Here is a 12,878-nt window from a genome sequence, read left to right on the forward strand (position 1 = left end):
TTTTTTTTTTTTTTTTTTTTTTTTTTTTTTTTTTTTTTTTTTTTTTTTTTTTTTTTTTTTTTTTGCTGTTTTGTGTTGCAGGCTTCTGCCTGACTGGTGCTTGGCAGGTGCCTGGACTTTTAAAAAACTGTGATGGAGCTGTGAATAGAGTGAAGCAGGAGCTATAATGGACCATTAACTGGGGCCAGAGTTTTCTCCAGCTCTATGGAGTATAGAGCAGTCAGCAGCATCATTTTAAACCTTTTTTTTCCCATATACAAACCTTCATAAAACCTTTGTAATTCAAATGAAAAAGAAAACATCTGTCGTGGGGGAAAACAATTGAATCAAATTTTAAATCGGGGCGCATTTAGTCTTTAGTAAAAGTCCATTAGCTTTTTGTCTTGATGTCTCTTGATTCTCCAAATCGATCAAAACAGACATATTTTCTCGGAGGTTCTGCAGGTGAGACCACAGCTTCTCTTTTCAGGTCTCTTTCTAAAGTGTAGGTAAGGCATTCCTAAACTCAACGGTTTTCCCTCATCAAGTTATTTTCTGTTGATCTGGATTCATTATTCCGCCTGGTGAGACTGGAAAAAAATTAAGTCTTCTTCGCAGGAAACTTTTTGGTTCTGGATCTAAATAGTCTGATATTCCGTCTGATAATTAAAAAAAAAATCTAACAAAGCTACCCTATAGCATGATGCTGCTTTAAGTATGCTTTTTTTTATGGGATTGAAGCTGATCATAACACTTATAAGGTGAATGGAGAGTTTCTGTACCTTTGTACAGTAAGATTGCATAAACGTTTTCTCGTCTAGCTGCACGTCATGGTTTTATTTTAAATACGCAGATAAGCAAAGTTTAGAAAAAGGTCATGAGGACACTTGAAGTTTATTTTAGATTAGTCAGATGCCATAAAATTTTATGTTATCAAAGACTGAATTAAAACAACTTAAACAAATTATAGTTTAGAGGTCTGTGTATTTAAATAATGGAGGCTAGAGAAGCTTTTCATGTTGCTCTTTTTTACTCAGTATATCTTAATAATTTTTCTGTTGAATTGATTTACCCATTTTGTTTCAAGTCACCATCCTGATGTGTTATGGGGTAACATTATGTGTTAAAATGACATTAAGTACGTGACTATATAGCTGTAATGAATGTTATCTTGCCTTCAGTTGGAATAATTACGCTCCTTTCCTAAAAAAAAAAAGGCAACAACTCTGATTGTTATTTCTTGAAACCTGCCATTTTAGTTAAAGCCCACTACTCATATCATCATTTTATAATGTATACAGCCAATTACGCCGGCATTTAGCTGTGATTTCTGAAATTAATGTTGTTCATTTATACAATCATGTTTCTTATGGAATGCATGCTGCTTAATTGAATGAGCTGCTTTAAATTTTAAATATGGAATAGCGCATTCATTGCAGCTACCTTTTTATTTTAGAAGCCTCATTTTGAAACTGAAGTGCCTTACAATCCTTTTGGTTCGTTTTTTTTTTTTTTATAGGATTTAATCCCACGGTGTGTGCCTGCTTGTGTTGTGTCAAGGGACCCCATAATGGAGTGTTAAACCTATTAAAAACTCCCCCGACTCCACCTAGTTGGCTACAAACATGACAAAGGAAGTCTAAAACTACGAGAGGTTAGAAGTAAACCAAAGTCCCTGCTTACATGACTATGTAAAAACAAAACAAAAAAAACGAGGCTATTTAGTTTCCTTCCTGTTGCATGGAAGACGACGTGTAAGTTAAAGGAATAAGTACATGTAGATTCATCTATTGCTTTAGATGGACTGAGAAACTTCAGTAGCCGGCTGTTGAAATGCACATTCCTTTGTAATACAAAGAGACAAGAGAAAAGTTGCTAGCAGTGTTTGCTCAAAGATGAAGGATAAAATGATAAGCAGACAGGAGACAATCTTCTGGCAGCCTTTTTAAATTGCTTTGCACTATTTTGTAATTTGGGAACCCTTTAAAACGGATCTGCGGCTCTGCCCTCTCACCTGCATCAAACCAGGGAGAAATAAAACAGAACTTTCTTTTAGTTTTTTTTTTTGTCTTTTTAGGCTGCTTTTTAAAGCTCCCCAACAGGCCATGGTCTCCGTTGTTTAGCTTCATGTACAGTGGTGTGACTGCTGAGACCTGAGCTTTCCTGTTGTTTATTTCACCTCCTTGGCTCATAGATGCTTGGAGCACTACAGGTCACTCTGATGAATTTGTGTTTATGGCAGAGTTTGAAGGAAAGATGTTATTATTCCATGTTACCTACCAGAGTTCTGTTAATGAAAGCCCGGGATGTTTACATTCGGAGCATGCACTTTGTGTGTGTAAGATGCATGCTGTACCTTAGTGTTTTATTATGGCTTAGATTTAAAGGTTGATTATGAATGGGGGTTTTCTTGGGGAGGCTAGCATGAGAAAAGTAACAATGTTTAGACACTTCGTTTCTATTTCTACTTGTTGAACCTGTGTCTGCACATGTGCAGTAGAGCTCTGTGGGTGTGTGTTTGTTTTAGTGTAAATCAAATCTAAAAGTCTAAATGAGATCCTTTTAATTGCATGTTATCAAGAATCTGACTCTTTATTTACAGCTTTATTGGTTTCGTTTGATCGTCCCGCAGGTGGCCATAAAGATCATTGACAAGACGCAGCTGGATGCCGTCAACCTGGAGAAGATCTACAGAGAAGTTCAGATCATGAAGATGCTGGACCACCCCCACATTATCAAGCTCTACCAGGTAGGTGTTCGCCATCTGAACCTGACATCTTACAATATTTATCAGCTTTATCAGGTATCATTGACTCATGCTGAACAGTAAACATCATTCCATTTTTTTCTTTTTGGTCATTCAACATCTGTGCTTCATAAAGGCCAGGAAAAAAACTTTTATAAAGTTGTTAAAAGCCTTGGTTCATCATTCTTTATACATACTTTTCAAGATTTAGTTTTCTTATACAGCTATTCAAGAACTTATAAAAATATAGGGTCTCCCAAGTCTGCCCATGTTTTCTGTAGAATTGAATCTTCTGAACCATTTTTGTCTGAAACACAATTGTTTTGTTTTTTCCCCCATGGTCATAAACACATAAAATACTGCAGTGTCCTTGAATAAAAATGGAATAAAGATGGAATACTAGCCACCATTTGTGTAAACAAATAATCAAGAAATGAGAAAGTTGGAGCAAAGTACATTAGAGGTTTAAATGTACTTATAGACCAAAGCTTTGGTGGCATATCTTTGTTTTGATGTTTGATTTAATAGACTAAAATAAAGAAAATCTCTAGTCTGCACACCAGATAACTCATCACTGGCAGACACCTTTGAAGTAATAAATGATTTGAATGCATTTGATAAATAATAACTATTAACACAATAACTTGGGAATATTTAAAAAGAGACTTGTTTCAGGGTCAAAAGTCTGCTGCTTTATGTCTCATACTGGCTTTACTGGAATATTTTAAGACAGATCAGGATCTTGATCGAAATCGTCCCGAAATTACTTGTACATAGAAAAATAGCCAGACGTATCTAGTTATTTTTATCCTTCAAACACAACCTCCCCTCCCCTCAGGTAAAGACTATTGTTCTATCATATCTTTTGTAATCACGCTCACATTTTGGCATGTGTTATCTGCAAGGGAGTGGCATGATTACCTCAAATTAAGAAGATTAAAAGCAAAGACTTTGGTCCGCAGATATATCTAGATTAAGTGAACTGCGACGGCTCATTAGCGAATACCCAACACCCCCCGAGAGGAGCTGAACGCTCGTCTTTGTCTCTGGCTTTCAGAGGGTCTCTAGCAAAGCTCTCCCTGGAGCGCACTGTACCGTTTATGTTAGAAAGCCTGTTTAGAAAAATGAGAGAGATCTCAGTTGTGACCAGAGAAAGTCCTGAACCAATGCCTTGTTTATTTAAAGGCATTTCTGCAAAGGTTTGCTTTAATTGTTATATAAAGAATCAGATCCAGACCACTACATGTAATACATGTGTTTAAAAACATCGTATAAATGTGTAATAACTCATGTTTTGGAAGAACTATTAAGTAAAAGGGCTTTGAAGGAAGTTTATATAGACACAATAAGCAAATTCTCTTAAATTCTAAAACAAAATTCTCTGTAAAGACAGAAGTTGTTTTTTTTTTGTTTTTTGTTTTTTGTATAATTGGACTTTTAAAAAATACTTTTCTAAATAGGAGCTCTATGCGGTCAGAACCTGACGGCAAAAGTTTAAGAAGCTAACGGCCGAGTGCTACTGTTGAATGTCTACGTGCTTCCCGGGTCCGATTGTTGGTGTTATCCAAGTCAAAGTCTGCCTTCGTGCAGGCTGTCTGAGATCAGGGTTCACAGAGTAATATGTAACGCATGTTGCAGACTCTCTATAAACACATGTTTAAACGGGGCGGCCGGTTGGGGGCTATACAGTGAACCATCGCTTCTTGATCATCTTCTTTTGTGGTTTCTTAAGCAGCTGGGGGTGTTGAAGCGCGAGATTAGTCCAGGCCATGTTCTAATACATAAGCAAACAGATCCTCTGCTTGATAGTTACAGAACATAGTTAATGACTGACTGAGTGCCTCAGTGCCGTCTCCCTGCTTGCTCCCTAGCCAAGGAAAGGCTAGATCGTCACCCTTTAGCTCTATTCTGGAGATGATGATCTTTCATCACATATCCACCCTTTGATTTACTGGCGCTTCTAAAATGAGTAGCATTTAGTTAGACATTGTAAACTATAAATCTAAGTTTGTTGCTGGGAGTTGTCGCTAGTTGTTAGCAAGAAAGAGTTTCTTAAATTATAACCTGTAATAGGGAGATGGGTTCAATATAGTTTTACCCCCCCATTCTACATTATTGCTGTCACTCGCTTTTTGGGCTTAAAAAAAAATACAAATAATACAATACAAATAACCCTGTTTCCAAATGGGATTTCTATATAATATATGAATACTAGGAAAACAAAACCCTCGCTTTGTGCACATGAGTATGTTAACATGAAACTCCACCAATGCATTTCTTCCATGAATAAATTGAAACCACTTTTTTACATATTTTACAAAAAGAAAAGCCCTTGCATTAAATCAAACCTACAATTGACTGCATTAGGTTAGTTAAGACTACTAACCTAATGGAAGAAAGAAGAATGAAAGAAAGCTTGAAAATAATCTGCTGGACATTTAAATTGATCCAGACAGAGCTGGTGGAAGAAGTTCAGGTTTGTCGGCTGTTTCACTTTTTTACACTCCTGCCCATACATTCCCTGTTAGATTTAGATTGGTGCTTCATGATGGTCTATTAAAAATAGGGCTGGGTAATAAATAATAATAAAGCAATAAAATAATTTAATACAATTTTTTTTGTTTGTGGGGATTTGATTTTTAGAAATAATTTTTTTTTTTCCTCAAGCTTCCATAGCTGATAAACTAGCTCTCTGTGTGATGCCAAAAGCTACGCACATTCACTTTGTTGCCTTTTTTTTAAGGTCACCTCCCAGAGGGGACGATTGAAATCAAAGCTAGTCAAACTGTCCTTTTTTTTTTGGTTTTTTTTTTTTTTGTTTGTTTTTTTTTTGTAATGAAACCTAAATGAGAAAAAGGGGAAAAAAAAGATTAATCAGATTTTATAGGGAAAAAATTGGGGATTTCAATTTTAAGCTGTATCATCCAGCTCTTGTACAAAGGATTGATTTTTGGCAGTATGCTCACCGTCATTGATCATTCAAGAACGCTCAGTTCTTGGTGTTGCATCAATATCTCTAGAACACACGACATGAGGACTAAACCCACTTCTAATAGTCACTGTGACCAAAAATAATAGTTTTATCAGAACTTAGCACAGGGCTCCATAATATTTAATACATTTGTCTCTGTGTTTTTTTTTTTTTAAAGTGGCCTAACAGTCAATGTCAGGACTTCTCTCTGAGTATGGTGATAACCGTTGGACAGCTTGAGTCAATCACTTGTTTTCCTTGGGTTAATACGCACCTTTTGGACCAACCACTCTCATCTCTGGGACCAGAACTTCTTGCTGAATAAAACCAAAGCTAGACGTTCCTGATGTGTTTGAAGGATGGGATGAACATTGCTTTTTTTTAGACAGCTGGAAATGTTTGCAAGGAGTAACTATGGCTGTGATAATCCACTGTGGGGAAAGACTTATCCTTAGGGTCTCATTGTAATGCATCCACCTCTGTGTCTCCTTATGTGAACTGACGTTTTAGAAGCTTAAAAGACCCTGAGATCACCTTCGAGGCTTTTCAAAATTAGATTAAGGCATTGTGATCTTTGTGTATATTAACAATTACATTTGAAGATGAATCCCCTTTACCCAGTGTATCTCTCATTATTCTGGTTGACGGTAAATGACAATAATTGTCCTTAACAAGACTGAGCTTTATTCCATCAGGCTTTAATTATCTGATTCTTTTTTTGTGTGTGTCTTTCTATGCGTCTTAAAAGTTTTTCCTGCTGTACGTTTTGTGATTTTTGTGTCTATGAAATTGGCTTTATAAATGCACCTTACCGACCAAAAAAGGAGACGTTTAGTTTGATCTAATCAGAGATTTAAATTAGGAAAAAGGAGCCATCTTTGGTGCATGAATGCATCTGTAATATCAACCTATATATTCGGTACATATCCAGCTGTAAATTTAGTTCATAATACTAGTTATCTATATAGATTATATTCATAGGACAAATCTATTAGTAAGATTCTATTTATAATGGTATTCATCTCTATGCTTATTCAGTAGAAACTCATGTCCTGTATTTATGGAACCATTATTTATTCTGCACTTGCTGCTATTGCACTTCTGGTTAGACCTAAACTACATTTTGTTGCCTTGTACCTGTACCTAGGTAATAACAATAAAGTTGATTCTAATCTAATCTGGTAAACATTTTAATTCTAAGGACATTACCGGTAAGTAAATTTAAGAGCCATTAGATGCGTATATCAGCAGTGTATGTTTTATTTTGTAGAGATTGTTTTGTTCCCCCTTGCATCGTTTTTTACCTTTTTAATAAAAGAAAAAAACTCTCAGAAATGCAACAGTTTCAAAAGTTTATTTTACAAAATGTTTTTTTCCGTTGTCGCTGCGAAGAAGAAAAAAACCTTGTTACATAAACGACCCAGTCCTGCTCTTTCATTTAGGGAACGTAAATAAATGTTCATTATCATTTCAAAACCATGTGACACTGGTCCATCTATGTGCTGGGTTATTTTAGTACGTTTCATTATTTTTAATTTTTTTCCTTCGGCAGGCCCTGGTCCGTCCAATCAGCTCGGCTCAATTAGTTTGTTCTCTTCCCCCCTCATAAACTGGGGCTGACCCTGTGGCCTTAGGAAAGTCTATCTAATGAAGACAGACAAAGGACACAAATTAACTCCTTGTTTTTCGTGTTAATAGCCCTTTCTATGACCCCTGGCCGACCATTATTTTCTGCATTTCGTTCTCATCCTGCTCTCCTCTGACTCTCCTGGGTGCTCCTTTCTGCTTTCCCGTTTACCTGCCAGTAGTCTTCCTGCAAGTGTAAAGGTTTCCAAATGACAGAGGAGCTTTGTTTCTATCAATCTGCAATGTGAGGCCTAGAGAATATTTAAATTTCATATAACAAGAAAAGATCCTTGAATTTATCCATAAATAATGTAGAGATGCATTTAACCGTTACAGGATGTGGGCACTCAAAAGGACTGGAGTTTGCATTAGAAGAGTTAAATCAATAAAAGGTGCTTCAATTATTTAAATTACTGCTATGTAAACATTAAATGAGTACGAGTTTATTTAACACTCAGTTAACCACAGGAGGCAATTCTGTTCTCTATTGCAACAGTATAAGTAGAGGAAATGGAGACGAGTGCAAGAAAACACTAATATTTATCGCTTTTTCTCTTTTTGCAGTTTCTTCTTTTTTGTGGAAAATTCATTTTATAAAACCCAAACGTTTTAAATATTTGTGCCAAAAATGCACTTCTGCTTTTGTTTTCTGCATTTCCTGTCAACAACAGCAGTTTTGTCTGTGTCTTTACATGGAGGCCATCTAAGGGGTGTTGCCTTTGTAAATGAATAAAAACCACAAGTAGCAAACTGACTGACATTTACTTATTACACTACTGAATACATTTCCGACATAAAATGACATGTATAAACATCCATAACTTGCACTCGGTGTATCACAAACTAAACCTGGTAACTCATTATTAATAGCAAATTATCCAGAGTGTTCATGGAGGAAACTGCAGATGATTAAGAGATCTGAAATCAAATAAAAATTCCCTCAACTTGCAAGAGATTCTGGATTATCAGTAAAGTCACACATCCAGGTCTGGAGTAGAATAGAAAGCAGAATATGAATACAAATGTAATATTTCCAATTTATCCATTCATCCCATTGCCTCTTTTTAATTCAATTATTCTGTGGAATACTCTTTGTTCATCTGTCCAGCGTATTTTGCTTACATAAAGACAGTCTCACCACTGTCTAAAGATCCTCATTTTTAAGTAAAGATTTGGATTTTTAAGTATTTTTATTTTTTTTTCTCTGTTAATATGTTAAGAATTATGAAAGTTTTACAGCCACCCTAATGGTAAGAACAATGTGAATGCTCCAGGTTACTCACACTTAATCAATAAATTGTTTGACACAGAGGGCAGAATATTTTTGCTAAACTACCCAGCATTCTTTTTATAATTGCCCAAATTCATGAATTGTTTTGTGCAACAGATGGAATACCGATCTCAAACGAGGAGTGTGGGATTTCTAGTGTGAATGTCTGGCTGGCAGTGTCTGATTCATCCCACCGTCCTCATCTGATGCTCCACTCGGCGGTTTAATTCTATTCATATCCTGAGTGTTTCTGCTTTTAAATCGGTCCTCCTACACAACCCAGCACCATGTCAGGACTGAAAGGTCTAAAGTACCATTCAGATCCACTCAGCAACACCAACCGTCCACCTTCGTTCTTTTACATGGATGCCATATTTAGAGCCTGTTGCCATTCATATGTTTTGTTTGTGTGGGATTTTTCTGAATGCCAAGTTTGTATTATTTAGAATGTTTTAATGCTCTCTGCGGTCTGTTCATGTCAATTCTCTGGTAAAATGACTTCTGAAAAATAGTTTCTTTGTGTATTTACACACATTTTGTTTTTCTTTCCTTCCTTTTTGCTCCCTGTTCCTTCATCATCTGTTTTCCTCAGGTGATGGAGACGAAGAACATGCTTTATTTGGTCACAGAGTATGCAAAGAATGGGGAGATCTTTGGTAAGTTTTTTATTTTAAAATTGACCGTACTTGTCTAACCAAACTCTCACATTCTTCCTCCTTCTGACAAACATTAAAGTGTTGAAGTCTTATTGAGCTTACGTTGCACTCTGCTTTGTAGCCCTAATCTCAAAGGTCACATGATTGATGGAAATCTGAGAACAATGCTCTAATGTAACCCTCCTCTTGTCCTGCCGAAGTTGTTCTTGTATAATTGACATATGAATGACATCACTAAAAGCCTGTTAAGGCCTCAGAAAGGCAACCTCAAAGAGATAAAGGTTAATTAATGACTACTAGTGCTGCACATTCAGTTCCAATGGACCATTTTACTGTTAAATGTCAAGATATGACTTTCTACCATCTGCTCTGTCATTCCCTCTCTTGATTAAAATTGCTTTTATATTACATCTAAATATTGCCTCTTAAGGCCACATCAGGGCTGAATTGCAATAGAATTTGTTCTGACTGCATGGAAAAGGCTGATAGTTTTAGTTTATTTCTGTTTGAACTATTTAAGCAGTTTTGTATTGTGTAACAGGAATCAAACATGTGACTGGAGCGACGAAGAAGCTCCAAGCTTTCTGAACAAACAGCCTTTATAAGCCCCCAGTTTATATGGTAGAAATCCATTAATGTTGATGAAGCTTAAGGGTGAAAGCAGAAAAAGTTCGATTTAGTTTTATGAGAAACTGTAAATTTGAAATGCAAAATAGTGCTTCTTTTATAGGTGGTCACTGAATAGAAAAACCTTTTTTTGTATCATTTTAAAATCTTGTGTTTAAGAAGACTAACTTTAAAAAAATGAAACTTTTACTCATTCCACCCTATACTTTGAAAACAACTACCTCTGACTTAAACCACAATTTAAAAAAAGGGCAAAAACACATTCATATAATCAGAATTCACGTAATTTAAACACATGCTGCAATTATAATAAAGTTTAATTAATTCATGTCTTTATTATAAAGCTGCAGTCAGTTTTAGATCAATTGTTTTGATCTAAATGGAAAAAGAACAAATTCTGGAATTACAAAAAATACTAATCTCCATGAGATAAGGAATTGAAGCAAAGAAAAAAATATTTAAAATTTTAGACAGTTCATTGAGACATTTTACTGGAGGACTAACATATATGCCCTGGTACAAGTTAGCCCAGACAAGTCAGAACACAGCAAGAATAGCACTTGGAGATAAGAACTTATCTTGGTCTACCATGGCACTCTTGTGCGCTCAATCGCTGTCGCATATGCACTGCACAAGCACAGTTTGTACAATATGTACAGACTGCAATCTTCAATCCAGCCTATTGGACATGGGCCTGCAGAAATGGCTGGGTGTAGTTATGTTTAGTCGGAAACCAAAAATGAGAAGAACTTTGCAGCTCATGAAAAGAGATCGGTCATAAATAAAAATTTTACATTTCACTCACTGATGTTTTTTTTTTTGCTGTTTTTGTTTTTTTTACTTTATAAAAAAGTAGAAAAAATCAAATATTTTCACAGCAAGTTTAAGTAAAAAAAAAACAAACAAACAAAAAAAGTGTTTAATCATTTATTGAGGAAGTGACAGTGCAGAAAAAGGATTAGATGACCAAATAAAAAAAGAAGCTGCTATCGGATAATGCATATCGAGTTGAAGGGTGAATAGTCAGGTCATATGTAGATACAAAAAAAGACCAAAAACAATTGTTTTCATGATAAAATAAGGCCAAGTACACAAAGCTTCTGTCTTCATAGTGTTTTTATATTCCTTTTTATGAGTCTAAATAGAATTCCAGCATTGGGTGCAGTGAGCAGACATAAGCAGACGAGGAGCCGTCTACAGACAGCACCATGGAACTATCTGAAAGGCAGATAGCGATAGGCGACGCATCTACTTAATAGAGCCTGTTCGTCCTGCAGCGCCACATAGTAAAGCGATGGCACAGCATGGTCGGAGACAGTCTGATAACTAAATAAACCCCTCCACAGCAACTCTAATTTCTATTAAATCCTTCCCAAAGCCTTTTCAGTTAGAAGATCAAGGGAAAGAAAATTCTTGTTCCTAGCATGCAGGGACCGTTTGCTAGGAACATCCATAATCCATAATCTCGGCTTTGATAGCTCCGGCTTCAATGAATTCCAGCATTTGTACTTTATTCCGATTGCTATTCCAATCTTATCCCTTTTGGAATCAAATATTTTATGCTTTTTTTAGACTGGATGTTGAACCTCTCTTTACTATTTTCACAACTCCACTGGAAAGTGACGTAGCTGCATTATTTATCCTCTGCCCACACGCACAACAATTGTACCTCCATTGTTATTCTTAATATGCATACATGACTATTTTTATTAAGAAATTTTGCAAAAACAAAGTGTAAAACTAAAAAATAAAAAATGATACCCCAGGAAGATTCAGTAATCCATTAAAAACACCTTGTGTGCAACCAGGTTGAATTACTGGTGTAAAATTAAAAAAGTCTTAATTTGACTATATACATTTTTAAAAGTAAGAAAAGAAAGGTGGATGAATGCATTATTGGTTTCCGTTGAAAGGAACTGATATAGTTAGTCTAACTGCTTATATAGGCTTTGTTTACAGTCTCAAAATTGGAATTAATGTTAATGTAAATTTATATGATTAATTATAGAATAATAACAGAAATTTGTACATTTATATGTATTAGCTACACATTTCTGTTCTACTCTCCATAGTTTACATGTATGTAGCTTTACATCAATGCACAATAGTGGCACCAGGTGGGGCGACTTCATGTGGGAACTATTCAATAAAAAAAATCATTGCTGTACCTTCCAATGGCAGCACAAGGGAGATAGCCTTTACCATGTATAACAAACTTCAGAGAACATTCATTCATCTTGCACTTTCACAAAATGCTTAGTAAATAAAGTCAACCAACTCATGCTTTGCATCCCTTTTTTTTAACTAGAAATTCAGCAGTATGTGAAGGGGGCATTTAAGATCTTGTTTTAATGAGGTCATGCTTTACTCAGTTAGCTCCTTAACCTCCAAAGACCTCGTCGACACATGAGTGTCAGCTTCCATTCCTAAAGCAGGTTTAATGTCTCAATAAGAAGAATGAAAAACTATACCTGTTTGGACGAAGTCTTTTAGCACTCAAAAATACTACACATTTACATAATGCTGGATAAAAGGCTTTTGAGCATCTTCTTGATAATAGAGCCTCACCTTTGACACTGACTGGGAATGTTTGCAACATAACCTACTTTAGGCAGAGACGATGAGAGGATTACTTGAGCCACGCGCTGTGTCCGTCGTCATGTACGTATGCTTATTCATGTGCACCTGTGCCAGAGTCCAGGGTTCCACTGATGTTGACTCGGCAGCAGCAGTTCCTGAAGAGTATGGGGGGGGCAATTAAGAGTGCAGCTTTCTAGTACATAAGAAACTGCATAACCTATCAGCTAATCCATTGTTGTATACAATTGTAAGAATACATATCATAGTTTTTGCCTTATCTTCTGACTTAAATGCTTTCTTCTACAACTTTTTTTTGTATTTGAGGGTTTTTCGAACTATAAATTGCTTAAAGGAATAGTACACCCAAAACATGATTAGCCTTCATTTTCTACTCACCCCCATGCTGAACAACACTCTGGAGTA

At 35.9% G+C, this 12,878-nt stretch overlaps 1 protein-coding gene across 1 annotated transcript in view; it reads left to right on the forward strand.

Moving 5' to 3' along the window:
- Positions 1–12,878, forward strand: part of sik2 (salt inducible kinase 2) — a 52,820-nt gene that overhangs the window by 4,490 nt on the left and 35,452 nt on the right. The window contains exons 2-3 of the mRNA XM_015377269.1: positions 2,612–2,728; positions 9,185–9,248. Coding sequence (XP_015232755.1) covers positions 2,612–2,728; positions 9,185–9,248 — 181 coding nt within the window. The remainder of the gene's footprint in view (positions 1–2,611; positions 2,729–9,184; positions 9,249–12,878) is intronic.

This window comes from Cyprinodon variegatus, unplaced genomic scaffold (assembly GCF_000732505.1).
Source record: "Cyprinodon variegatus isolate N-32 unplaced genomic scaffold, C_variegatus-1.0 Scaffold150, whole genome shotgun sequence".
NCBI lineage: Eukaryota > Metazoa > Chordata > Actinopteri > Cyprinodontiformes > Cyprinodontidae > Cyprinodon > Cyprinodon variegatus.